Genomic DNA, 24,714 nt, shown 5'->3' with positions numbered 1-24,714 from the left:
AGATAAGCATTGCACCGGCCCGGTCTGTAGCGCGACTGATTAGACATGGTGTTATACGGCGACTCGTAGAGTACGTGCTTATCGAGCATGAATGAAACCGCAAAAACTTGTAGGATAAGCGGAGTGGACATTCTTATCTATATTCACGAGAAGTGAGGAGAAAAGACGTGGTCGATAAACATCTTAGAGACCAGTCTCAGCAGTTAAAAGCCAAGATCACTTCCTTGTCGGTTCGCGTGTCAGTCTCAATACTGCACTATGTTGCCGTCTCAGTCTGTCCTATAGCTATCGCTTCGAGCGCTAGCCCACGAGCTCCGGCCAAGTTACCCCTGCCAACCTAGGACGTCGCCCGTTTTCCGTCCACGCCGGCTCCATATCGCTAAGCTCTTCTCGGGAGCATGGGGTAGAAGCCGTGCTCGTCCATCGCGCTCTTATCAAGTTGCTCCAGGCCTTTGTAGCCCCATCGCTGTTAGCATGTGTATGCTAAGCACGAGTCCGAACAAACGACGATGCTTGGGGAGCTCTAAGAAAACTAGCCCATGTTTTTGAAAAGGCAGAAAGGCAACTGCGCGCGATATAAGCGTTGTCGGGAGTGACGAGAAGCGCCGGTGTTGGAGTTGCGGGGTGTGGAGACATCTCCACTCTTCCCAACACGCGTACCAATCAAGCCACTAGCATTACAAACCTTTCTCCCGATGGGCGGGAAGAGAAGGCATTCAAGTTCCTGGTCGACGACCGGCATATCAAGGCTTAGCTAGTATCAAGCTCTAAGAGGCCTCAGATGTGCGCGTTACGCGAAGATGCGCACATCTACACGACAGGTCTCAGGAGTACACCTGGTTGTTATAGTCATCTATGGCTATAGCGGTATGGTGCCAAAGTGGCGTTTGAATTGACCTTGGAACGACGCTGCAACCTCAGACAGATCGCGATGGTCAATCAATCTTCAGTCAGTGTCCCATGGTCGTATGTGTACGAACCAAACAAATACGAATGTTGGATTGTCAGACTTCCGCACATAACGATGAGAACATGTAAAGTACACCTCAATAGTTACACAAGCATCGCGTGGCTGACATACGCACCCATACCCGCCAGATAATCTCGAGAAAGGACAAAGGAAACCTCTCCTCAGCCAGACAGGTCTGAAATCTTCAAACGTATTGTTCCACCTGCTTCTCACTCCACTCCCAAAACGCGCTCGCAGTCTTCTTACCAGCTTCGGAATAATAGTCCTTCCTAACCTGCATAACCCTGCCGAACGGTACGACCCAGTCACTCGTATTGAGATTCGCAACATCAGGCGCGAGGCCAGCGAACAGCTCAGTGTACGCGCCATTCACAGGTGGGTGCAAGATCATGTTAATGAGGAAAAGTTGGAGTGCAGGTACATGGCGCTGCAGATCAGATTTGAGGTTACCGGGGTTAAGCGCCTATCATTCCGCATGTTAGCAGGGTAGTTCAGAGGAAAGAGAAGAAGGTGAATTACCACGCTAACAACCCCCTGCTTTCGGTACCGTCTCTGGAATTCCATCGCATGAAACACATTTCCCGCTTTGCTAATCCCGTACTTGGTCATCTGACTGACATCTGTCTTATAATCCAAGTTGTTCATGTCCACACCACCAGCGGGCGCGATGACATGCGCAGCTGATGAGCTCACCCAAACTACCCTCACACTGCCTTCTGGCTCTTTCTTCGCTGTCTCAAGTAGTATGGGCGTGAGTAACTTGGTGAAGAGAAAGGGCGCGACGCAATTTGTTCCAAGCTGCAGTTCGTATCCTTGTTTCGTTGTTGTGCCCTTCGGTGGTCTCATAACGCCTGCGTTGTTGAACAGGACGTCTAATCGGGTTTCCTTTGCGAGAAAGCTCTCTGCAGATGCTTTGATCCCATGGAGATCGTCGAGATCAAGATGAAGATAGTGCAATGTGCCCTTGGATTGCGGGCAAGCTTCTTTGATCCAGGATATCGCTGTAGAGGCTTTCTCATAGGATCGGGCCGCTACATATACGGTAGCGTTGCGGGAGTAGAGGAGCCGGGAGAGTTCTTTGCCTACGCCTGCTGAAGCACCTGTCACAACATAGACTTTTCCGTACAGGTTGGGAAGCGAAGATTCGGTGAATTTGGCTGCGGGTGGGAACATTTGACTGAATTGGGAGCCCATCTTGAATACAATGACTAACGATGAACGAAATGAGTATAATTATCAGAGAGACTAGAGACAGTGAAGACAGTGACACCGTTAAGAGGAAGTTGAGAATTTTTGTAGCATGTACTGGCGACTTTGCAAGAGATATATATCCTGATGTTACCTAAATAGGTAGGTACGTTGTTGGAGCAAGTTTCCCCATACGAGCAATGCTGGTGCTTCGATCGGTCCGTTGCACAACGGACGATTCCTGCGTAAGAAGGACACCACAACCGACTGGGAATTCGAGCGACAAAAAGCCTACGCAATCTTGGCTTTTCCATGTAGAAGCTGCGCCACTACATTGCGCATCTCTTTCGGCAGCTGTTTTGGTGCGTCGTGATCGGACTTAGGACGAGATGCGCGGTCGAAAGGTGATTGGGTCGCGGAGTTAACAGACCACCTCCAATGCCAACTCATGGAAGTAGAACAACCCAACAGACTCATGCGAATGTCACATGATCGGAGTGAAGTTGCGGAATGTTTTGTTTTGTTTTTCTGCTGATGGAATGAGTCCCATGAATGCAGCACTCCTTGGGTAAGTTACTTAACACAGCCCGATTCTTTCATCTTGTAGCTAGCTGAGTAACTCGCTTCATAATGACGAGGAACGTGACTTGATACGGTTTAGCGAAGATCTTGAGGTTACCTCGAAGATACAAGAGATGATGCTTGAGTCGACTTTTGGTTCTGCAACTAAACAGAGTCATGTTTCTAGAATGCGCCCTAGCAGCATGACGTATTCACAGGAATACTCGCTGGATTCCACACGACCATGTTGCCAAACTTCATACCATGAACACGGTCAAAATAGGATTTGCGAGAGACCGATCTCTTAATGCTTGAGCAAGAATGACCTAACAGTAGCATACAATCAGCAGGCGCTGACCTAGAAAGAGCAGGTGTTGAAGCTAGGCAAGATAAAATTTGTCGAAGAGTAAACCTTCACACTAAGCAATCATCCCCAAATTGTTTACTCCGCACACTTCTAGAATCTTGCGCGCTTCTAAAGTAACGATAGCGTATCCGTATCATCGATAAATTCTTCAATATCGTCCAAGACCGTTGTTCGACCACCATCCAGGTTCACCCATCGTAAAGACTCTTAAACCCGGCAGCAAGCCCAGCAATCCTGGAAACATCAGCTCAGTATTCAGAATAATTATTGCGATACCGAAGTCCAATTGTTACTTACACCGAGTTGCGCAGGTTCCTACCACTAATTAGCAAATATTCAATCTCGTAGCGAAACTCGATCACCATACCCATCCTTCACCACAATTAATAAACGATTCTGAAGCGCAGATACGCGTGCAGACTCTGGCCTCAGGAGTTGCAAGCACTGTTGGCGGTGCTTGCGTAGGGCGAGTCAGCGTTGGCCCTGCAACTGCGAGGGTAGTGAGGAGGGTAATGACAACGAAGGTTTTCATGTTGACTATTCTGATTATGTCTTTTGTGTTTCAAGTTGAGGAAGAAAATTTGGTGTTAGAATGAAGAGGTAACAAGGACGAACGGAGGGCTATATACGTTCGCTACCCGCTAAAAGCGCCTTTTGATGAACCATTGTTCTCGAATCGGCACAGCCTGAACGAACGTGCTCCAGACCGGCGCGAAACCACGTGTTGGGTCTACTTCTCAGCTTATGTCTGACGCACAATCATCTTCGGAGATTCTTCACAAACACAGTAAATGTGACCAACAAACGAGAGTGGCCTACTTTTCGGGTACCTGTTCGGTTACAATCCACCTGGCCGACACTACGAAAGCAAGAGCTAGTAGGAGAAAGTGGAAGTCAAGATATCATACGCTAGTATTCATAAGAGACTGTACTTATAATGCCATACTACTGCTTTCATCTAGAACTAATCCCGATTGTGTCGCATGACTAGATCATCCTATAGTCATTCTCTGTAATTAACCTCTTTGGCTTCACCTAGCTCGCGAGCATCTCCTCATCTGCCTCGTATGATGCCTCAAGTCCTTCACAGTTTCATCCAATCGATCTCTAGACTTCGCAGCAGAACCAACATTCCTACCAATATCAGCGTAAACACTAGTCCAATAGAATATGCCGCAAGGAAGTCGAAAATACTTACACCAGAGTGAACAGGTTCCTAATATGTGTTAGCGCATGGTCGTTTAGATTGAAAAGCCAATGACATACCCAGCCCTCACCACACTCTGTCGCTTCCGGGAAACAAGGGCGCGTGCAAGCCTTGGTCTGAGAGGACGCGGCCGGAGTGGCACCTACGAATGCGGTAAGGAGAGTGATGATGGTGATGAAAGACTTCATTTTGGTGTTGATGACTGTTGACAGGTATAGGAAGTTGGTGGACGTCTGGTTTGTGTGGAGTGTAAAAGTGAGGAGCGGGTGTAGGCGGCGGTATATATACATTTCTTACCCGAACGACTGCCTAAAAAACATTCACCAGAACATCACAGATCCAAGTCCCTCAGCCGTTGCACATAGTACGTGACACGCAAACTTTACTACTACGACTGACATGCAAACCATCTAATCCAATTCATACATGGTAAACGCGTACGTTGGAGAGAAAAACGCCACACCAATCTTCTCGGCCGTCGAGAACCCATGGAGCTGAAACAGAAAAGTAGTGAATGAGGCGGATGATCTAAGGAGCGGCTAAGGTTGGTCATAGCGATATGCTTTCCAAGCGTTCGAGATGATGTTGGTGTCGTTTGTAATGAGGTACGAGCAGTCTTGGCTAATATACCGCCCGTCCTGCTTACCCGGTTTCGGGGCGACGGGTTCCCCGCATGCTGAGATACTCACAACTGAACTCAAGATTGGGGGGACAGATTTGCATAAAGGAGGAAGCGATGACTCGGATGTTGTTGTAGGACGACGGTGCCAGGTTCAATTGTGAGGAGTGCGGAAGAGCATCGAGAAGGCGCCTGTATCAATTCAAAGTACGGTAGAGATCGGTCCGTAAAGATTCGCAAAGTTCAATCTCGTTATAGTTCCATGCATTCGCCAATGGAGAAAACTCCGGGAACGGAGAAGAGATGAGAGTAAGCACCGGCTTGGCTTTGCTACCACTGTACCACGCCAAACCCTTTACTACAACACCACATCAGCCCATTTCCATCTGCTCATCCTCAAAGCTACGTAGCTCACATCTTCTCAAGATCGTGTCCTACAAGAAGAGACATCCGATTAGAAGATTGCGACAGCATTTGGCGGACTCGCAACACCACCAGGTACCTACACAAGGATTAGCTCTCACCTCAGTCTCAGCAATTGGTAATACATACCTTCAACGGCACACTACTAACAAAGCAAGACCTCCGTCCTAACTCCTCGCTCTTCTCACACAACCGCTCCAAATCAAACATCTCACCTATCATGACACCCCAGCCACCCAGCAACCACTGGTGTAATAATCCACCGCCCTGCATATCTTTTTCCCAGGATTCACCCGCCCAGAGACCACCTGGAGCGTTATGTGGGCCTACTAGAGGTGCCATTTCAAAAGAAGGGGCGTCGGATGCTGCGCATTCATCAGTTTATGTCACGTCGTGATTGGTTGGTCTTGGATAAAGAGATAGGGTAACGTGGCGTAAGTGGCAACGGAGATGAGATAAGATGTGGTGAAGTGAGATGGGCATCCTTACCAACAGCGACAAACCCATTTTCCCAAATCCACTGTACTGACTGCTTATCCGACTGCACACCCAAGAACGCCGGCGGCTTGTCCCTGATAGTTCTCTTCTCTTCATCGCCTAGCTTGGCGTAATCGCGAGTGAATCCCGTTCGTAACAATAACATATCACCTTCTCTCGTCTTGATACCTGTTTCTTGGAGCATATCCTCCAACTCCTCTGCTGTAATACTATTCGCATCTAGTGCGTACACTCCTTTCTTTCCTTTCCTTTCAAGATATCGCGGGTAGTCCAGGATGATACCCCGAGTGGTGATACCACCAGAGTTAGCCACACGATCGATGCCGATGACTTCCGACGACTCGATATCTTGCTGTGATCGCCCGCCGTAGTATCTCTTTGCGCTTTGGTATCCGTAATGTCTGAATCCGTCCCACTGGCTACTTCCTTGAGTGTTGAAGTCTAGATGATCATCGTTGACTGTTCTCTTCGTACCGTCTGGATGTTCTTTGTTCATCATTTTCCAAGAGAATTGTGGCCGGTTGAACGAAGGGTGAGAAGGTAAGTTAAGATACCAATCTAGCGAGACGCGGTCACCTGTTTGTATTTCTTGGGCGGCTGCTTTGACGACAGACGGTGTGATCATATTCAGAGCACCGAGTTCGTCGTCTGCACCGTAGAGCCCCCATGCGTTTCCTGGAGGGCCATTCTTGTCGAGTGGAAGATCCTGAAATGGAGGGCGAGAGCGTGGCGACATGTCAGATTGCTGCAGAGCTGGATTGTCTTTGGTGTGTGGTGAACCTGCGGGTATTCGACCTGGATGTTCTGTTGTCTTTGAAGGAACAAGAGTGCATCATGCCAGACCGGTGACCTAATACTTCGGCTGAATGTACAGCGAGGATTATGTGACGTGTAGTGGGGTAAAGCGCGGGGTAGCTTCCGTAGTCGCTGGCTCGGTAATTGATATGGTTCGGGAATCACGACCGTTGTGCGAATAAACATTCAGCTTCATTACCAACATGCTGTAGAATACTGGATGTCACGCCCTTCTAAACCAAGCATGCATTATTCATATCTCATCATAATAAAAGGTAGGTCTCGGGTAGGCGCTGGCGACGCGCTTTGGTATTGTTATACCTACTATGCCACATCAGCGGAATCAAAAGTCCGGCCCCATCCCTACACCACTTCCTCTTGAGCTTGTGTTCTTCAAGTGTGCACCACTGCCTTTAAAAAGACTTTGCCAAATAAAGGCCTCGCTTAACAATAGCTCAATGTCCTTCTCTGTCCACTGTCGCGTTGGTAACGATTGTAGGAACATCATCGTCTCTTGGAAATCCATCTTTCGCAGTTGATCGGACCATTTGACGAGAAACGCGGCGCAGACATAAAGGTGAAAGGACGAAAAACCATCTTCTTCGGCCTATGAATAGTCAGTGATGCGCCCTAAGAGAGTGGCTACATGACTTACCAAGTACGTGTCCCACATCCTTATCGTGTTCTTGACAGATATCTCGCGCATCAGGAGACAATTCATCCATCGAAAGCTGAACTGTATGAACTCAACACCCTCATTCTGCAAATGTCTCGCTAACTGGTCGTCGATACGTGTAGTAAGATCTCTTAGACTGGCCACTTGTCTTTGGATACCTGGTTGATGTGCGATGTAGTTATCTTGAATCCCGTCAAGAAGCTTGGTTAGACACCAAAAGGAATCTGCCTCGACTGCGTCCAAAACTTGTTTTGGTAGCTGGCCAGGATCCATACCGAACTCGATATCGGGATCTGATATATAGGCACCAAGGAAGACCTGCCAAAATGGGGTGACCAGGTCGTTGATGCCCTGTACATAGCCCGAGGCAGGATGCCGTATCGCCCACACGTATAGTATCCGCTCAAGGGATCGTTGAGTCGCTTCGTAGCTGTAGAGCTCAAGATGTGGATTTGTGCGAGGCACGTCAATGCTGATTTGATGCCATATAGCTTCGTCCAAGCCACGTCCCCGCCCACGATTCGTCGAAGGATAGGCTGCGCCGCCTGCCATCCCAGAGGCGACGGCGCTCGCACTGCCAGATGTACCTCGTTCGAAAGCCTGCCGCACTCCCTCTAAGTATTCTTTCCGCTTGCGCTCCAGTGTCGCGACTCTCCTCTCGCTGCTAGTCGGTAGGTAGCCCAACAAGACCTGCCATGTCATGGCGCGCACTTCAGACGGAACACCTGACCATGCCGAGTCTCGCAGGTCTGACAATGATATGGTGCTCGCTTGCAATATCCTCTTGAACTTGTTGATTCTTGTTATTCGTGCGGAGTGCTCCTCGACCTGTTTAGCTGATGCGTTTGGGGGTGGGGTAGCATGTGAAATAAGATGTAGCGAGTTTGCGGGGTCTCGAAGGATCTCTTGATACTGTGGCCGTAGGATCTTGCCTTCGATCTTCTTCGCGGTTGGGTAGTTCGGTATGCCTCGCTCCTCCGCAATATCACCACTGTCTATACCGCGCCACGCTGTTGAGCCCAAGCTTTCTCTACTGACATGTCCGGTTGTTTCTTTTGCCTTGGATGGTTGTTTCCGCCGACCCTTCCTCCGCATGTTTGCGATGCTCGGCAGCCCGAACTCGTCCTCGTCATCCTCAAACATGTTGTCGGGATCGTCTTCGTCGCCATCGTTCCAATCTTGGTGGGTATCATTGAGGAAGTAGCTGTACGTTGCTCGTGCGGGACGGGGTGACACGGTCTTACTGGACCGGCTCGGTGCAGCGCTTGACTCGCGACTGTGGGTGGTCGATGGCGGGGTTCGGGGTCGCGAGTTCGATCCAGATACGCTCCTTTCAGCAATTAGTCGTCTTCATAATGACAACACTTGAAGCAACATACAATGAACTGAAGTTGTGTATGTCGGCATGCGAATAGGATGCGCCGATGACCTTCTTGTTTTGCGGTGAGCTAGCGGAGTTGGATGTTGTGCGCCAGAATGGAGAGCCCGAGCTGTGCATGAGATATCAGTACCCGAAACCCATATGCGACGGGACTGTAGTAACGTACGAGGACCGGTCTGTATGCAGGGAAGCGATATGTTAGCTACCCCGGATACTATGACGCTCTTTGTGGTTTGGAAGGACACGAACCGACCTGGACCATTTCCTGGCAGATTGTTAGCAAACAAGGAATTGCGCACAAGATTGGGGGGACAAACCTGCTGCTGCTTCTTAGAGGCCATGTCTGAACAAGTGAACGCTTGTCCTGTGTCTCGAGGCGGCCCCGCTATGAACCCAAGCTTCAGATGGCTCTACCGGGCAAGCACGAAGAAACTCGTTTCCTTTAGGTCGTACCTGACACCTTCCTAGGCACCAAAGGTGTTCGTTCTCTTTCGAAGTGATATACTCCCAAGAATATCGCTATTGTCTCCAGTACACATATGGCTGGTATGTCGTAGGGCTCGTGCATGTATCCGTCGCGCCTGCCACGCCAAGCCCGATGCTAGCGCGCCTGCCCATTGCTCTGCTCTCATCTCCTCACTCAAGCGTCAGGCTCTTCCTTCTGTCACCTCCCTTCCTTCCATTCAACCCGACGATTGCGCTTCACTAACCGCGACCTCACTTTCGCGCGCTCATACGTCTTTTTCTTTTGCACGTTTTCTCTAACAAGCTCTTCTCTAACACTCCAACATGGCCGACGAAAACTACGAGGACGACATCTTTGATGATCTGTACGTGCTCTCGGCGCGACTAAAGCATGATCGCAGTTCGCGGCAATCTACTAACAATGCATTAGCTACGATGACGAGCCCACGTCCAAGTCCGCGGCAGCGGCACCTGCCCCAGCCCCCAAGACGGAACCCGAACCCACCCAAGCCGAGCCCGTGAGCGCGCCGCCTCAAGATTCTACACATGACAATGCTCAGAATGCTGCGCCTTCTTGGCCAGCTCAAGCTGGGGGCGAACAGGACTCGCACATGGACCAGTCCGGCTACAATGCTGGGGGTGACCAGTCGTACGACAATGCGCCCGTAGATGATGACAACTATGGCCCAATCAACGTGAAAGAAGATGGGTAAGTCGTGCAGTGTCCAGTTCGATCATGATCTCCCAGAGGCGCATCACAAGGTATAAGAACATGTATATCGCATGTTATAGTTGAAGACAAGAGCACGTCGCTGCCAGGACCATCGCCATCAACGGCCACATAGGATATCGTGCTAGAGCGCTCGACAACATGAGAGAGGCGAACTATTCATGGAATACATTGCGAGCACAATCAGAGGACAAGCTCTGCACACTTCAGTCTGTCGCGCATTTCAAAGCACCAGGGGCCATGGTTGGCACAGAGTCTGGGATAAAAGCCTAGGAGCTAGACACCTTGCGAAAGATTGTGGTCCATGTCGTCCACTGGTGAGGCGCTCAAAGCATGGCAAAGTGGGCCACCAGTTTTGGTTGTTGGAAGAAGCTGGAAAATAAAAGTCAATCGCTCAGCGATACTCAGAGCAACCATCAACGCGCCTTACGCAGGGACTATCGCGGCTTGCCCAACTTTGGCAGCGCCTCATGTCGATATAAACCTAGGTACTTGATAGCGCGTACCAGCAACGCAAGCAAAGGATAGCTACCGAGCTGTGAGATAGTCTGAGACTTCCACACTCGAATTCATAGCAGAACACAGACGTTTCATCCGAATCAAACTGTGCCTTTGCAAGGGCTACTTTTGCACCTCGAAACTTGGACTTGAGTACGTGGAGTGCATTCTTGGTCGATATGATTGGTGCACGCCACGAAGTCGACATGTCCTGAGTAGGATGCGGCGCAGGAGTTGGGTTCGCTTAGCCATCCGTCTGCGACCGCATACGGTCCTCGAGCGAGCGACGCCTTGCTGCAAAAAAAAAAGGAGCCTTACGATATCAACGCATATGTTCTCAGCTCAGTTTCCAATCATCCACGATAGAACACGAATTGCGTCCTCTACATTACTGCGACTGGCAAAACTACTCCGGACCCATCACCAATCGATTAGTTGTCAAATGTGCAGCACGGCCAATTTTGACGAACTCGACTACATGGACCTCGTTACGATAAAAAAAAATTGGAATTATATTCTGCTATATCCATTTCTAAGGATGATGGCTGAAGGTGCGATAGAGGGATCATGGGCGTTGAGCCTATATTTCCAGCTTATCATACTTCGATAAGGGTATTTTCGACAACAACACCACGGCCAGTCTCTACGCGGAGGCACTTCTAACTGAACAGCTATAGATACCATATGATGCGCCTCGTTTTTCTCTTTTGGGTTTACTGATAATGTCGCTACTTATGATTGTTTTACTGACTTCAGCCATAGCAAGATGTTCATCGGCGGACTGAACTGGGAGACTACAGAAGGTATGTAAATATGTCTTGGTCCATTCAATTACATATAGAACGCACAAACTTACTAACCCTTTGCAACAGACTCCCTCAAGGGCTACTTCTCGCAGTTCGGTGAAGTTAGTGAATGTACCGTCATGCGTGATGCTGCTACTGGACGTTCTCGAGGATTCGGCTTTCTCACGTTTAAGGACCCCAAGTGCGTCAACATTGTCATGGTCAAGGAGCATTACCTTGATGGCAAGATTGTACGTCTATACCCGCTCAAATGCGAAGCACTGACTAACATTGTTTAGATCGACCCGAAGCGTGCGATTCCTCGTGAAGAGCAGGAAAGAACGAGTAAGATCTTTGTCGGTGGCGTCAGCCAAGAAGCCACTGAGGAAGACTTTACAAACTTCTTCAAGCAGTTTGGTCGCGTCGTCGATGCCACACTTATGATGGACAAGGAGACTGGCCGACCCCGAGGTTTCGGCTTCGTTACTTTCGATGGTGATGCAGCCGTAGACGCTACTCTACGCGGTCCCCTACAAATTCTCGGCAAGCAGATTGAAGTTAAGCGTGCTCAGCCTCGTGGTAACATGCGTGATGATGATGGAGGCGACGGCAACAAGAAGTTTGGCCGCGGGAACAAGTTCAACAAATTCAACGACAACGGTAACGGTGGCCAAGGTGGCGGTAACAACTATGACAATAACGGTGGAAACATGCAAGGCCAAGGTGGCAACAGCGCCATGTCCCCTGCCATGATGGCTCAGTACTGGCAGCGAATGCAACAGTACTTCCAGTCCATGCAGCAGACCCTCGCCCAGCAACAAGCCGGTGGTGGTATGCCTGGTAATCCCATGGCTGCCATGGGTGGTATGAACCCGATGCAGATGCAGCAGATGCAACAGCAGATGATGAACCAAGGTATGAACCGTGGCAATGGCTCTCCGAACCCCCAGATGATGGGTGGCCCAGGTGGAATGAACCCAATGCAGATGCAGCAAATGCAGCAGATGCAGATGGCACAGATGCAAGGTGGTGGAGGCCCAGGAGGTCAAGGTGGTCCGGGTATGATGAATCCTCAAGGTGGCCAAAGTGCCGGTGGTCCACGCCCAGCTTACACCGCTCAAGATCAACTCGCTTTCGAACAGCAAAAATACGAACAACAGCAGGCACGCCGCCAGCAGCAACTCTCCGGCCCCGCCGGCTTCGGTAACGCTCAAGGAGGACCTCAGAGCTGGGATGGTATGTACGACGACGCGCCCCAGCCAAACATCCCCTCTGGTCCCGGAGGCGGTCGCGGCGGCTTTAGGAACAACCGTTCTCGCCAGGGCTCTAGCCAACCCCCTGCTGGTGGTGGTCAAGCCCCCATCAACGCCCCCACTGGCCCTAAGAACGCTGGTGTCCGAGGCGCAAACTACCGTGGTGGAGGTCACCGTGGTGGTGGTGGTTTCAGGCACCAGCCCTATGGTGGTCGTGGCGGTTAGATGTGGATCTAAGGGTTTGCTAGAGAGACTGCCCAGAAAAGAGTTGGAATTACACTAAACAACCGGCTTGCTCATCAGGCTGAGCTAGGTTTGTACTTGGCGGAATAATCGAAGGTGTGATATGCATGGCCAGGATCGTGTTTAGGCACTTGCTCTTTTTTCCCTGTTTCGGTTTGAGATGGAGGAGAAAGCACATGATTTTCGGACTTACAGCATGAATAGGATGGAGCTTTAATTCTTTATGTATACTAGCATTCTTCAAAAAGTCCATTCCGGCGTTTTGGACCTTTTGAACCTTGTCATCTCCTTGATAATTATAGAGTGTGGCGACCGCATACAATTACCTTCTGTGAGACAAACATGGTCCCTATATGTGGAAATGGTCTGATAGTTCTAGAAAAAGGTTGTTCTGAATGCCCTGGTGACAGAGAGGGACTTTTATACCTGGACCCTGATCACGAAAGAAGCTAGCCAGAGATGGCAATGCAGGGAGATTTATTACCGCGAGTTGCACCTGGTGTCAAAAAGTGCCCTAAATTCTCGTTTACAAACTTCGATACATATCTTAAGCTTCAAAGTTGATATTCTGAGCAGACACTCTTCAATAAATGCCAAGCATCTTCCAGTTTGGCAGTCGAGAATCAGACAGTGAGGACAGGTTTCGTAGGGTAGTAATTCATTACTTTGCGACGTAGTCGTCATTAGTCTAACGTTCAAAAGAGCCATAGCTCAATCCTCAATCCCATCCATGCTATGATATTTAACAATAACCCAAACCAACGCTATGCAACTAAAATCCAAAAAGCAGCCGAAGTCATATCCAAACATTAAGGTACTCAAGTCTTCTGTCTTTGCTTCCCTTGTTCTGATAACTCCATTTCCAGGTCATGCCTGGCCAAGGTGCAGCCCAGAGCTTGATCGAGACTTTGAAACCAACATATCCTTTCGTAAAACATTTCCTAACACATGTACTCATCGCGACGATGCCAACGCCTAGTATATAGAACGCTGGACCGAAGTCCATCATATCCCATAAGTCGGTCCAGCGCGCCTATAGGCTGAGACATCCAGGAATGTGAACTAAGACGATGGCCCATGGTAATATGGACGAGACCATGAGCTTCCATGACGCGCCTTGTGCAGGCGCTGCAGGCACTCCGGTCGCAGCATTGTTCTCCAATTCGCTGATAGTCGGCACTGGTGTTTTGCTAGGGTATATCGTACGGATAGTGGTAAAGCCACGATCGTCATAACCAGTCACTGTCTTAGGCCCATTGTCGGAGGAACCCGTAGGTAAAGCTTGCGGCGATGAGGTATAGGAACCGAGAGGGGACATCTACAGAAGATTGTTAGCATTTTGTTATCGTGATAAGATAGGGGGTCGCAAAAGGCTTACTGACAGTGGCTGAGCTGGGTGGAACAACCTTTCCGGAATCCGAAACGGTCCACCCGCTCGGGAGCCCGGGGTAGTTTGCAAACGTTGGTTGCGGAGTGGGAGTAGCCGACGGGTCGGGAATCCAGGGGTAAACGCTGGGGCGAACGTAATCGGAGGTCTGGTGAGGTGTAAAGGGCAGGGGCTGTCCAGTAGCAGTCGCAGTGATGGCTGGTGCGTCGGCAACAGGAGCGTTACCACCAGAGAAGATAGTACCTCCGACAGACTTGATAGATCCCGAAGTACCAGTTTGGTCGCCATAGACGTATTGAGTACCGGTCGAGTAGTCCTGAACCTTGAGAGACTTGACCTTCATGCTGAAGGGGCCTTGAGAGTAGTCGGTGGGACCGCGAGCCCAAGAGATGGTACCTGCGGGGTTGGCTGAATCACCACCGCTCCATGCGCCGAACTTGATCTGCATAGGTGTCTGAGGGTATTGGTTGTTGGCGTTCGCAGGCTCTAGTGTACGGACCGTAGTACCATCAATCTGCCAGACAATCTGTTCTGGGGTCCATTCAATGGTGTATTTCTTGAAGCCTGACTGACTGCCCGGATCAGAGTGGAAAGCACCACGGTTGTAATCTGTTGTCTGTCCCTTGCCAAAGTAGTTGGATTGTACTTCATCGGGGTCTGCACCAAGCCATTCCCAGTCGATCTCGTCTAGCGTGTCGGATTGCAGCACGAAACTGCTGACAATACCCGCGCCCGGTGCGGCTTGAACCTCAATGTCAACCTTTCCGAACATGATGTACCACAGCGAAGTAAGCTGGGGTGCGTCTCCGGACTGTCTGACGGTGAAAGACACGCCATCGTTGCCGTATGTAGGGTTGCCTTGTGCTGTGAAACTCTCCGACTCGGACGAGAAGTCGATGTTGACGGTTTTGCCGAGGGCGGAGTCCGGGGGACAGTCACTTCGTAGAGTTGGGTTGCAGTTGGACCATGTCTGGGCGTTGGAGCGAGCGAAGAGGGCGACGGAGGCCAGAGCAGTGAGTGCTCGCATCGTGGAGCGCATCTTGGTGGTGACGTGACAACGAAGATGGCAGATAGCGAGCGTTGCCGACGGGATGCGTCGGGGTTATGGTGTAGTTATGCGATGTGATGCGATGTAATGCTCTAAGTGTGCTGTGGTATCAAACGAGTACTAAAGAGTAGCACATGCGAATGTCGTGGTGATTAGTTTGGTTGGTTGATTACCTGCTCAGCACTTGAGAGGTTATGGGTAAGATGCAGGTGCAGCGGCCCGGCCAGCATTGTACTTTTGTAGTGTACCAGCCATCTCTAAGCAATGACCTCCATGATGAGGTGTCAAGCAAGCTAACAGAGCGGGTCAGACTCTCTCGCGATCGTTAATGGTGGATTTGAACGAGGTTGGCGAGGCGACAATGCTTCCCAACCTCCCAGCCACCCAGCCACCACAAAGCTCGAGCCACGTCAGACCCGAGCAAGAACAGATCTTGGGTATGACGCAACCCAATTTCTTTCTTCTCAACAACTTTGGTCGTCGTGTAGACACTTTCCAAGAATTGCGCAGTAGGTAAGATACCTTGTAGGGAACACGAGGGCATCACGGACTTCCCCACGTGTGGCGCCGAGTCATGTGGCGTTGGGCAAATTGTGGCGCATGCATCCAGCATGCATCTGTACCTATCTTTGGACCCAACGCGGCCTCCACATACAGCTGCAGTGCGATCCGCCTCTAGTTACCAATAGTATTCGTAGCGGAACTAGACCCTGCATACGATCCTTCCGATAAAATCGCCTCAGACTTTGTCCCCCTCTAGACTAGGTATTCTGAGTCACGCGTGCGCAAAGAATTCATCAGTTATTAGGTCTCACCACCTCACCAAGTATCTCTAATAATGTCTCTAACCAACGCCACGCCGCTCCAAGTCGCTCAGGCGGCAAGACTCGGGTCTCGGAAACTCGCCGTCTTGTCTACCGAGGAACGGAATGCCGCATTGACAGCTATCCATGCCGCACTAGCAACTGGAAAAGAGGAGGTTCTAGCGGCCAATGCGCAGGATCTGGAAGCTGCGAACAAGGCTGCGGCAGGAGGCACGCTAAGTGCAAGTCTAGTCAAGAGACTGGATCTGGGGAAGCCGGGGAAATATGAGGATATGCTGCAGGGAATATTGGACGTGAAGGATCTGGAAGACCCAATCAACAAGACCACCGCGAAAACGCTCCTAGACGATGACCTGGTACTGTCAAGGATAACATGCCCTATTGGTGTGCTTCTCATCATCTTTGAAGCTCGGCCTGAAGTCATCGCCAACATCTCTGCGCTTGCCATCAAGTCCGGAAATGCAGCTATCCTCAAGGGTGGCCGTGAGTCTAGCAACAGTTTCGCGGCTATTGCATCCATCATCTCCAAAGCTCTTTCATCAACAGCAGTCCCATCCGACTGTCTGCAACTAGTCCAAACACACGATGTCATTGCCGACCTACTAAAGCAAGACACATACATCGATCTTTGTATTCCTCGTGGTGGTAACAAGCTGGTTCGCTACGTCAAAGACACCACCACCATTCCTGTTCTCGGTCACGCAGACGGAATATGTTCAGCTTACCTCTGCGCTGACTACCCCGCTGAGAAAGCCGCCAAGATCGTCTTAGACGCAAAGGCAAGCTACCCGGCCGGGTGCAACGCCCTTGAACAACTCATCGTTGAGGAAGCAGCCCTCAGCTCCACCCTTCCCACTGTCGCTGAGGCGCTGCTACAGAAGGGAGTGTCGCTACGCTGCGATCCCACCTCTCTGCTCGCACTCAAAGGCAAATTAGACCCGCACTCCGCAACACTGCTCCAGGAAGCCGGACCAGAGGACTACGACACTGAGTTCTTAGATTACATACTCGCGATTAAAACGGTGACCAACGTCGATGAAGCCATAAACCACATCAACGCACACGGCTCTCATCACACAGATGCTATCCTGACGACCTCAGAAGCCACAGCAAAGAGCTTCCTCGCTGCCGTCGACTCATCTTCTGTTTACTGGAACACCAGTACACGCATGGCCGACGGACAGCGATATGGCTTTGGTACTGAAGTCGGCATCTCGACGAACAAGATCCATTCCAGAGGACCTGTAGGACTGGAGGGCTTGACAATTTACAAATGGATCATTGTTGGTGACGCACAAGTCAGCGCAGACTATGGCGCAGGGGGTAAGCAATGGAAGCACCAGCGACTCCCTGTAGGCGATGAAGAAAGCATAGCTAGGGATGACGAGGAGAGGGAGGTGTTGAGGAAGTTTAGGGCAAGCAAGGCTTAGTCTAGACTTCGTATGTAGAAGAAAAGGCATACTTCATGACCTACGTACAAACTAGCCCACACGCATACCAACTTTCGGCTTTCATGCACTTCAAGTCAACATTAAAAAAACCACGTTACCATCGACCTTCCAACTTGGTATTCGTCTTTTCGCCACATAACCGCGTTTCCCTCCATCTCGCCCTACCTACCCCATGCCACAATACGGTGTACAACATGCTGTCATCTGCAAGATCCTGCAGACCCTGCATTGTCTAGCTACCCTCAACATGTCCTTCCATCTCCGGAGTCTCCGTAATACACCCGTTAATCCAACGCTTGTACGCGTCCCTAAGAACACAGCGGTGACTGTGTAACAAAGAAAGATTAGAGCGGTTGGCAAGCATACAGAATCGGCCCGTTGATTATACATGGGTGGGGGGTACCCACCGTGGTGTGATTGCTACGACTCGAAAACAAGTCTAACAAGATGAGGATGCGACAATCAGTATGCCCGCGGTTATTATCGCTAGTCATGTACAAGTGAAAACGTATTCTCGCGATCGATCGATCGGGGAGGTAGAGGTTGTGTTGAGTATTGAATACATGTCACCAATGGCGGCTGGAATCATTCAAACAGCTCATGTACGAGGACAAGATGTGTGAATGTGCAAGTCTAAAAGTATATTTTTGTTCTACATCTATTCAAGATGCGAAGTGATGCACCTATCTCTACCTAGAGTCCGCACTAATGCGCCAACTCCATGTCTTCCCGTCCCTCATAACATAACGTGGTATCCCATAAACATTTCCGAAACTGCACATGCTGAATATCTAATGTGTATGCGCCTACTCAACACCCTTGTTCCTCAGAGCAAGGGGAGTCTGAGCGAAGATCTGGGCACCGTCCTTGAGGCGGCGCTCCTCGTTCTTACGGCCGTTGACAAAGTCGGGGTGGTTGAGGGTCAGCTCAACAGCGCCGTTGACAACGTGGTCGACAGCCTCTACACCCAACATGAATGAGTGGTCTTGGTTACCGACCTCGTATCGCCATGAGCCGAAGCGGCCACGCGACAGAATGTCCTTTTGCTGGAGCGCAGGGAGAAGCTTAGTGAGAACGCCCTCACGCTCGAGCGAGGGTGTGGGGTATCCGTGGTCGAAGCGGCGGTGGTAGGTTGATACGATCTCGTCGTCGGACTTGATCATCTCGGTGTTGATGAGACCCTGAATGCAGTCCTTGAGCATGTTCTTCTCGTCAACGGGCTTCATGCTGGACTCGGAAACCTCCAACATGATGGACCAGTATGGACCCTCCTTGGGTTCGGTGGAGCTGGGCTTGGAGCCATCTGCGAGCTGCTGAGTGGCAAGCTTGACGTCCTTTTGTGGCTGGTTGTATGGCGAGTAGTTGGAGAAGATGGTGGCGCGGTAGAATGGGCAGTCATCCTCGGGGAAGTAGAGCCAGCACTTGTCGCCAATGCGCTCAGGGCGCTCGCCACGGAGACCAACACCAATGACGTGGGTGCTTGAGTAGAAGAGACCCTTGCTGAGGTCGATGAGCTCCTTGTCGCCCATGGCCTCAACGAGCGCGTCAACAGCCATGGTGTTGACGAGCTTCTTGTAGTTGACTACTGTGCCGTCGTTCAAGTGTACCTTGTGGCCGTCGGCGTCGACCTTGTTGACCTTGGCGTGGTCGCCGTATTTTGTCTTGGACTCTGGCAGTGTCTTTGCGACAGCCTTCCAGATACCACCGGTACCGTCTCGTGCGGGGAAGCGGAAGGTAGCGTTGGGACCCCAGTTTCCTGCGGTCTTGTTGTGAATGATGTTGTTGATGACGCCCTTGACGTTGGGAGCAGCGACACGCTCTCCGAGCCATTGGCACTGCATCTTGGTGGTGGGAACAGCCCAGACCTTGAAGTTGTATGGCCTCATGAAGAGGTCGGCAATACCAACACCCATCTGACGCATGATCCACTCGTCAAAGTCCTTGGGCTTGGTGTTTGCCACGCGAGCCTCAAGTGCGGCGTCGATCAAACCGTCAACGCACTTGGCCTGGTCGTCCTTGTCCAGCATGGACAGGTTGTTCTGGAATGGGTAGGGGACCCATTGGCGCTTGCAGCGGACGTAGGAGACACGCTCGTGGGTGAACCAGTCGTCATCGTTGGGGAGGGCCTCGTCGATGCAGTCGTCGAAGTACTTGTAGTGGGAGAAGATGACATGGCCACCGACGTCGTAGAGCTGGGGCGGGGTTAGACAATGGCAGTCAATTGGCAGTGGAGATACTCACGAAGCCCTCTGGAGTGGTGTCGGTCGAAGCCAGCCCACCAGGTGTCTCGTTGGAGTCGACAATCAGCCATGAGGGGCCGTCCTGCGGTTGTTAGCACTTGCCCCGCCACTTGCAGGAGGTGTCTGTTGGACGTACAATCTGGTGCAGGCGCTTTGCTGCTCCGAGACCGGTCGGACCAGCACCGATAACGAGCACATCGACAGAACTGTGGCATTGTCAGGGCGTGCTCCCGAAGGATGCAAGGTGGGCAGGCGGTGAACATACATTTCTTCCTTGGCGGATCCCATCTTGCCTTGTAGTATTTCCTGAAAACTCGGAACTCGCTTCAAAGTCTGGCGGGCGTAGTTCAGCATGTACTCGGTGCGCGAGCAGTGCAACAGTAGTTATAGAGGAATGTGGAGCAGAGGCCAAACTCTTGGGGCGTGGTGGAGGAATATAGCTGGCGATAAACTAAGCACGCCAAGGGCGATACTGCTTTAAGCGGGTCCAGGGTACTGTACAGCTGGGGCCAGCCGCCGAAGGACTCGCCTGCTCGGCTGGGGGAGGGCTTGGAGCGCTTGTACAGGCCACGGCCAGAAAAGGGGCAAGCCGCCACGGGGACCGTCGATCTGGCAGAACATGGCTGCTCGTGGGCATCTTCATTGGCCGCTGTCTTCTGCGTATCATGACAGCCTCCCTTTTCACACCCCATATGTGCAACATGTTCATGGCTTCGAGGACCCGTTGTCGTTGCGCGCTGTGTCATCGTGTTCCACTGCACGTTCCCGCGGGTGGAGCCTCAATCTGGCTTGTTGCAACACCGCAGTGAAGCTTGACCGACTCTATCTCTGGGGGACTACAGCTTCAGATCAACGACGCATCGACTTGGTGTCGTGCTAGTGCGACCATGCAATCAAGCCTTGTGTGCGAAAGTACCTTTGTACGGCAGCGACAGCAGCATGCATTACCCCTATTGTGCGCCTCACCCTGCTACTTCAGCGACACGGCGTGGCTCCTGCAATGTAAACAATTTGCGCGTGGCAGCAGTATGGGCGCTGCGATGTGCATGAAGCTGTCACCTTTCCAGAGACATGTGGGACCGGTCGCTTCGGCCGCTCTCTGCAGGGAGAACTGTACGCGTACACACCTACACAAGCAATTGCTAAAAGGCGGCTCAAAATTTCGGCGCCATGGCTGGGGGAGGCTCGCAGCAGTCGTCGATTGCGCGTCCATCGAGGGCTCCACAGCAGATCAGTTTCACCTCATCGAGCATTGCAAAATCCCGCGCGGCCCTGGCAAATCTTCATCTTGCCTCATATCAGCTCTAGTACATAGTTGGCCGTTGCCCAGTGATAGCGCTCCTAAACCAGAACCCCCCCTGTGCGCCGGCTCTAGAAGGTCGTCAGGTTGATTTCCGCTCCGCCCCTCCCTTCCCTAGCGTCTCGAGGTATTATTACCGTCACTTTTACAAGTGCTCCCAACACTTCTGTCGTTCTTTATCTCCTCATTGCCTCTTGCCCCGAGTGCACCAAGTCACCTCGACCGTGTTCGTGTTGCCTGTGCCACGCTTGTCCCTGGACGCGCAAGACATCATCAGTCAGCAGCGCTAGCCCACTGCCACTGCTACTGCAACTGCAACTGCAACCACGCTTTCTCCAGCGCCACACCTCCTTTGACCTTCACCAACACCTCTACCGTCCCTCGTTAGCCACCACCCGCAGCCATGTCAGACGAGAAGATGAGATCCTCTGTAGAGGCGTCGCGCGACACAGCCCTGCCTGTGCTCCCGACTGTCAACCCAGAGGCGCAGAAGCCCCAGCCCGAGGCGCCATCTTTCCATCCTGCAGTATACATTGCGTAGGTCAGCTCAATCCCAATATGCACGACACGATGTACTGACAATGCCGCAGAACATGGATCACTCTCAGTTCCAGCACAATCGTCTTCAACAAGTACATCCTAGATACAGCCAAGTTCCGTACGTGTACTCTGCTGCTCCGCCGTAACGCCGCACTCTAACACCAGCACCAGACTTTCCCATTTTCCTCACAACATGGCATTTGGTATTTGCGACCGTCATGACCCAGATCCTCGCCCGCTTCACCACCGTCCTCGACTCGAGGAAAAAGGTGCCCATGACCGGACGCGTATACCTGCGAGCCATCGTTCCCATCGGTATCTTCTTCAGTATGAGCTTGATCTGCGGTAACCAGGCATACCTCTACCTGAGTGTGGCCTTTATCCAAATGCTCAAGGTACGTCAAGACCGGAGATAAACAATGTGGCAGCTACTGACCTCTGCAGGCTACTATGCCTGTCGCCGTCCTTCTCACCACCTGGGGTCTCGGAGTTGCGCCCGTCAACCTGAAGACGCTCGGAAACGTGTCCTTCATCGTTATTGGTGTCGTCATTGCCTCGATGGGAGAGATCCAATTCGTCATGGTCGGCTTCCTTTTCCAGTGCGCTGGTATCGTTTTCGAGGCTGTCCGTCTGGTCATGGTTCAGCGCCTGCTCAGCGGTGCCGATTTTAAGATGGACCCGCTCGTCTCCCTCTACTACTACGCCCCTGCTTGCGCTGTCATCAACGGATTCATTTTGCTCTTCACCGAGCTTCCCCAGATGACCATGGCTGATGTGGACCGTGTCGGTCTTATGACTCTGCTGGCCAACGCATCTGTTGCTTTCCTGCTCAACGTCTCGGTCGTTTTCTTGGTATGTTGCACATTGTTCATTTGCCATGCATCTACTTACGTGTTTCCAGATTGGCAAGACCTCCTCGCTCGTCCTTACCCTCTCCGGTGTACTCAAGGACATCCTCCTTGTCTTTGCCTCCATGTTCCTCTTCAAGGACCCCGTCACCCCTCTCCAGGCTTTCGGTTACGCTATTGCGCTTGGTGGTCTTGTGTACTACAAGCTCGGCGGAGAGAAGTTGAAGGAGTACCTCGGCCAGGGCAGCATGAAGTGGCAGGAGTTTGGCCACACCAGGCCCGTTCTCCGCAAGTTGATGGTCTTCGCCGCTGTTGTCATCGGCATGTTCCTCGTTCTTGGCTCTCTCGGACCCCGTTACGCTCCCGACTCGACCAACCAGGTCTACAACGGTATCGGCAAGCTCATCGGCGACAAGGCTGTATAAGAACTCGGCCTTCCACGACGAGTCGATGCCAGTTTCTAGCTCAGAGCATACGCACTCGCAGTACGCTCGGCTGCCCTTGATTTCCTTCCCCCTTGTCGTTTTATCTTTAGCTTGGAGCGGATTTGGAGTGTACGGTGACCGGTGTTTATACGCATAGACGAGCAGGAACTTCTCATGCTGACGGAGCCTTCTTTGAGACTTTTTGTGGTTCGGTACGCGACAGTGGTGTCTACCGCATGTCAGGGAGCAATGACAGGGAATGATTAAGTAACACGTTTTTGACACATAGATCTTGCAGGCATTCACAGAAACTGCGAGCGAAAGTAAACACTTCTAGCTACATAATGGTAATGCTTGCGAGCAGCCTCTTCAACTGTGTCTTGTTGTGTCGTGGTGTTGTATCTGATGTGTATGTGGCTTTGAAGACCAACGGGGGTCCCCAGCTTGAAACGGGTGTCGTTTGTTGGGATACGAGCATGCAATAATGGAAACACGAAGATGCACCACAAATATCACATGCGATGTTCTAAATATTGTAGACTAAGCGGCATGCATGCTGGGCCACTTCGCTCCTGCCGGGTGGAGTTTTTCGAGTTCTCGCTTCGCACGGGCCACACCACGCCAAGGAGCTCTTTCCTGCCAAATTCGAGTTCACGAACTTCGCTCTCTCCCTCAGTCGTTACTAACCCACAGCACAACACGCTCAAAATCAGTCAAGATGGGAATCGACCTCGACCGCCACCATGTTCGAGACGGGCACCGCAGTATGTGATCCCCCGTCGAGTCGGCGCAGCAATGCGCTGGCGACAGCTGTCTTTTAGACGCAACATGAAGCCTTCGAGAGAAGAGAGATTGACGAGTATACAGAGGTCCCTAAGTCCACCAACCCCTACGTCAGGCTGTTGGTGCGCCTGTACAAGTTCCTGGCTCGTAAGTACTCCAACTGAAAATGCGCACGTTGTTTGTGCTAACAGCGGACAGGCCGTACCGATGCCAACTTCAACAAGACCGTTCTGCGACGCCTCATGATGTCGAAGACCAACCGTCCCGTAAGACGATCGATCGCACGAAGCCTGCAGAACAGTACCACTAACACTCCGTAGCCGGTCTCCGTCTCCAAGATCGTCGCCAACGCTGCCAACAAGCACTCCGCCAAGGAGCACGAGGGCAAGACCGTCGTTGTCGTACGTCAAGTGAAGAAACCTACAACGAAGAACAATGGCTAACATACGGTCAGGTCGGTACCGTCACTGACGACAACCGCATGCTCGAGGTCCCCAAGCTCTCCGTTGCGGCTCTCCGCTTCACCGCCTCTGCCCGCGCCCGCATCGAGAAGGCCGGTGGTGAGTGCCTTACCATCGACGAGGTCGCTACCCGTTTCCCCACTGGATCCAACACCCTCCTTCTCCGTGGACCCAAGAACGCCCGTGAGGCCTTCAAGCACTTCGGCTTCGGTCCCCACTCCCACAAGAAGCCTTACGTCGAGAGCAAGGGTCGCAAGTTCGAGCGTGCCCGTGGACGCAGAAGGTCGCGTGGTTTCAAGGTTTAAGCGTGTGCTGGAAGCACTCTGGTTTCTCTGGGTTGGCGTGGTCATGGTCATGGGAATTCACTTATGAGGCGCGCGTCATGACTGGCAAGGGCTCTTCGAAAGCCTGCAAAAAGATACTCAATGCTCAACATGAAATGAAAGCATACAGATGGGCTCTTCCGAGCTCATGGTTAAATCATGAACCACATGTCCACATATTGCTCTGGTGAACGTGCACGTCATTTTCGTTCAAAAATACCACTTTCATGCGCAATCCCACTTGCAGGACTATTTGTCTGCAACAGGAAATTCTGTATACGACTGCTGGACGACGAAGTTTTTCGCGTGCTAATTTTTCTGCGGCTCCCCCACATCCAACCAACCATCGCGCTAACCACTCTCACCCACGTAATACCCCAACTAGTCACTGCAGCACTTGAACGACTTGACTTCAACACGAACAC

General features: G+C 51.5%; 12 protein-coding genes across 13 annotated transcripts; 5 read left to right on the top strand and 7 right to left on the bottom strand.

Annotated features, from left to right (window-relative positions):
• Positions 1-1,154: 1,154 nt before the first annotated feature.
• Positions 1,155-2,164, bottom strand: AA0111_g5596 (hypothetical protein; the record flags this gene model as incomplete). Its single annotated transcript, XM_028651725.1, has 2 exons — positions 1,155-1,433; positions 1,490-2,164. The coding sequence occupies 2 exons, from the start codon at positions 2,162-2,164 to the stop codon at positions 1,155-1,157; spliced, it is 954 nt and encodes a 317-aa protein (XP_028506693.1).
• Positions 2,165-3,293: 1,129 nt separating this feature from the next.
• Positions 3,294-3,618, bottom strand: AA0111_g5595 (hypothetical protein; the record flags this gene model as incomplete). Its single annotated transcript, XM_028651724.1, has 3 exons — positions 3,294-3,320; positions 3,384-3,401; positions 3,454-3,618. 3 exons carry the CDS (start codon positions 3,616-3,618, stop codon positions 3,294-3,296), a joined length of 210 nt encoding a protein of 69 aa, XP_028506694.1.
• Positions 3,619-4,193: 575 nt separating this feature from the next.
• On the bottom strand, positions 4,194-4,481 carry AA0111_g5594 (hypothetical protein; the record flags this gene model as incomplete). Its single annotated transcript, XM_028651723.1, has 3 exons — positions 4,194-4,220; positions 4,285-4,302; positions 4,353-4,481. The coding sequence occupies 3 exons, from the start codon at positions 4,479-4,481 to the stop codon at positions 4,194-4,196; spliced, it is 174 nt and encodes a 57-aa protein (XP_028506695.1).
• Positions 4,482-5,366: 885 nt separating this feature from the next.
• AA0111_g5593 (hypothetical protein) lies at positions 5,367-6,569 on the bottom strand (the record flags this gene model as incomplete). The annotated part of the gene is made up of 3 exons (XM_028651722.1): positions 5,367-5,414; positions 5,465-5,700; positions 5,825-6,569. The coding sequence occupies 3 exons, from the start codon at positions 6,567-6,569 to the stop codon at positions 5,367-5,369; spliced, it is 1,029 nt and encodes a 342-aa protein (XP_028506696.1).
• Positions 6,570-6,971: 402 nt separating this feature from the next.
• AA0111_g5592 (GTPase-activating protein) lies at positions 6,972-8,802 on the bottom strand (the record flags this gene model as incomplete). The annotated part of the gene is made up of 3 exons (XM_028651721.1): positions 6,972-7,235; positions 7,284-8,634; positions 8,684-8,802. 3 exons carry the CDS (start codon positions 8,800-8,802, stop codon positions 6,972-6,974), a joined length of 1,734 nt encoding a protein of 577 aa, XP_028506697.1.
• A 672-nt stretch (positions 8,803-9,474) lies between these two features.
• AA0111_g5591 (hypothetical protein) lies at positions 9,475-10,153 on the top strand (the record flags this gene model as incomplete). The annotated part of the gene is made up of 3 exons (XM_028651720.1): positions 9,475-9,515; positions 9,581-9,859; positions 9,970-10,153. The coding sequence occupies 3 exons, from the start codon at positions 9,475-9,477 to the stop codon at positions 10,151-10,153; spliced, it is 504 nt and encodes a 167-aa protein (XP_028506698.1).
• Positions 10,154-11,144: 991 nt separating this feature from the next.
• Positions 11,145-12,641, top strand: AA0111_g5590 (hypothetical protein; the record flags this gene model as incomplete). Its single annotated transcript, XM_028651719.1, has 3 exons — positions 11,145-11,181; positions 11,251-11,414; positions 11,463-12,641. 3 exons carry the CDS (start codon positions 11,145-11,147, stop codon positions 12,639-12,641), a joined length of 1,380 nt encoding a protein of 459 aa, XP_028506699.1.
• Positions 12,642-13,692: 1,051 nt separating this feature from the next.
• Positions 13,693-15,085, bottom strand: AA0111_g5589 (hypothetical protein; the record flags this gene model as incomplete). Of its 2 annotated transcripts, none has more annotated exons than XM_028651716.1 (2): positions 13,693-13,977; positions 14,042-15,085. In XM_028651716.1, the coding sequence occupies 2 exons, from the start codon at positions 15,083-15,085 to the stop codon at positions 13,693-13,695; spliced, it is 1,329 nt and encodes a 442-aa protein (XP_028506880.1). The 2 variants fall into 2 exon arrangements, with proteins under 2 accessions (XP_028506880.1, XP_028506881.1); XM_028651717.1 differs by having other exon boundaries at positions 13,907-13,977; positions 14,038-15,085.
• Positions 15,086-15,932: 847 nt separating this feature from the next.
• AA0111_g5588 (putative gamma-glutamyl phosphate reductase) lies at positions 15,933-17,348 on the top strand (the record flags this gene model as incomplete). The annotated part of the gene is made up of 1 exon (XM_028651715.1): positions 15,933-17,348. The coding sequence occupies one exon, from the start codon at positions 15,933-15,935 to the stop codon at positions 17,346-17,348; it is 1,416 nt and encodes a 471-aa protein (XP_028506879.1).
• Positions 17,349-18,175: 827 nt separating this feature from the next.
• On the bottom strand, positions 18,176-19,897 carry AA0111_g5587 (hypothetical protein; the record flags this gene model as incomplete). The annotated part of the gene is made up of 4 exons (XM_028651714.1): positions 18,176-19,561; positions 19,611-19,691; positions 19,746-19,815; positions 19,875-19,897. The coding sequence occupies 4 exons, from the start codon at positions 19,895-19,897 to the stop codon at positions 18,176-18,178; spliced, it is 1,560 nt and encodes a 519-aa protein (XP_028506878.1).
• A 1,415-nt stretch (positions 19,898-21,312) lies between these two features.
• Positions 21,313-22,722, top strand: AA0111_g5586 (hypothetical protein; the record flags this gene model as incomplete). Its single annotated transcript, XM_028651713.1, has 5 exons — positions 21,313-21,446; positions 21,500-21,567; positions 21,621-21,844; positions 21,894-22,301; positions 22,351-22,722. The coding sequence occupies 5 exons, from the start codon at positions 21,313-21,315 to the stop codon at positions 22,720-22,722; spliced, it is 1,206 nt and encodes a 401-aa protein (XP_028506877.1).
• Positions 22,723-23,465: 743 nt separating this feature from the next.
• Positions 23,466-24,271, top strand: AA0111_g5585 (hypothetical protein; the record flags this gene model as incomplete). The annotated part of the gene is made up of 5 exons (XM_028651712.1): positions 23,466-23,486; positions 23,544-23,652; positions 23,704-23,771; positions 23,826-23,906; positions 23,960-24,271. The coding sequence occupies 5 exons, from the start codon at positions 23,466-23,468 to the stop codon at positions 24,269-24,271; spliced, it is 591 nt and encodes a 196-aa protein (XP_028506876.1).
• Positions 24,272-24,714: the final 443 nt, after the last annotated feature.

Source organism: Alternaria arborescens (assembly GCF_004154835.1).
Source record: "Alternaria arborescens strain FERA 675 chromosome Unknown contig_11, whole genome shotgun sequence".
NCBI classification, from domain to species: domain Eukaryota; kingdom Fungi; phylum Ascomycota; class Dothideomycetes; order Pleosporales; family Pleosporaceae; genus Alternaria; species Alternaria arborescens.
This window is presented reverse-complemented; position numbering and strand designations above follow the sequence as displayed.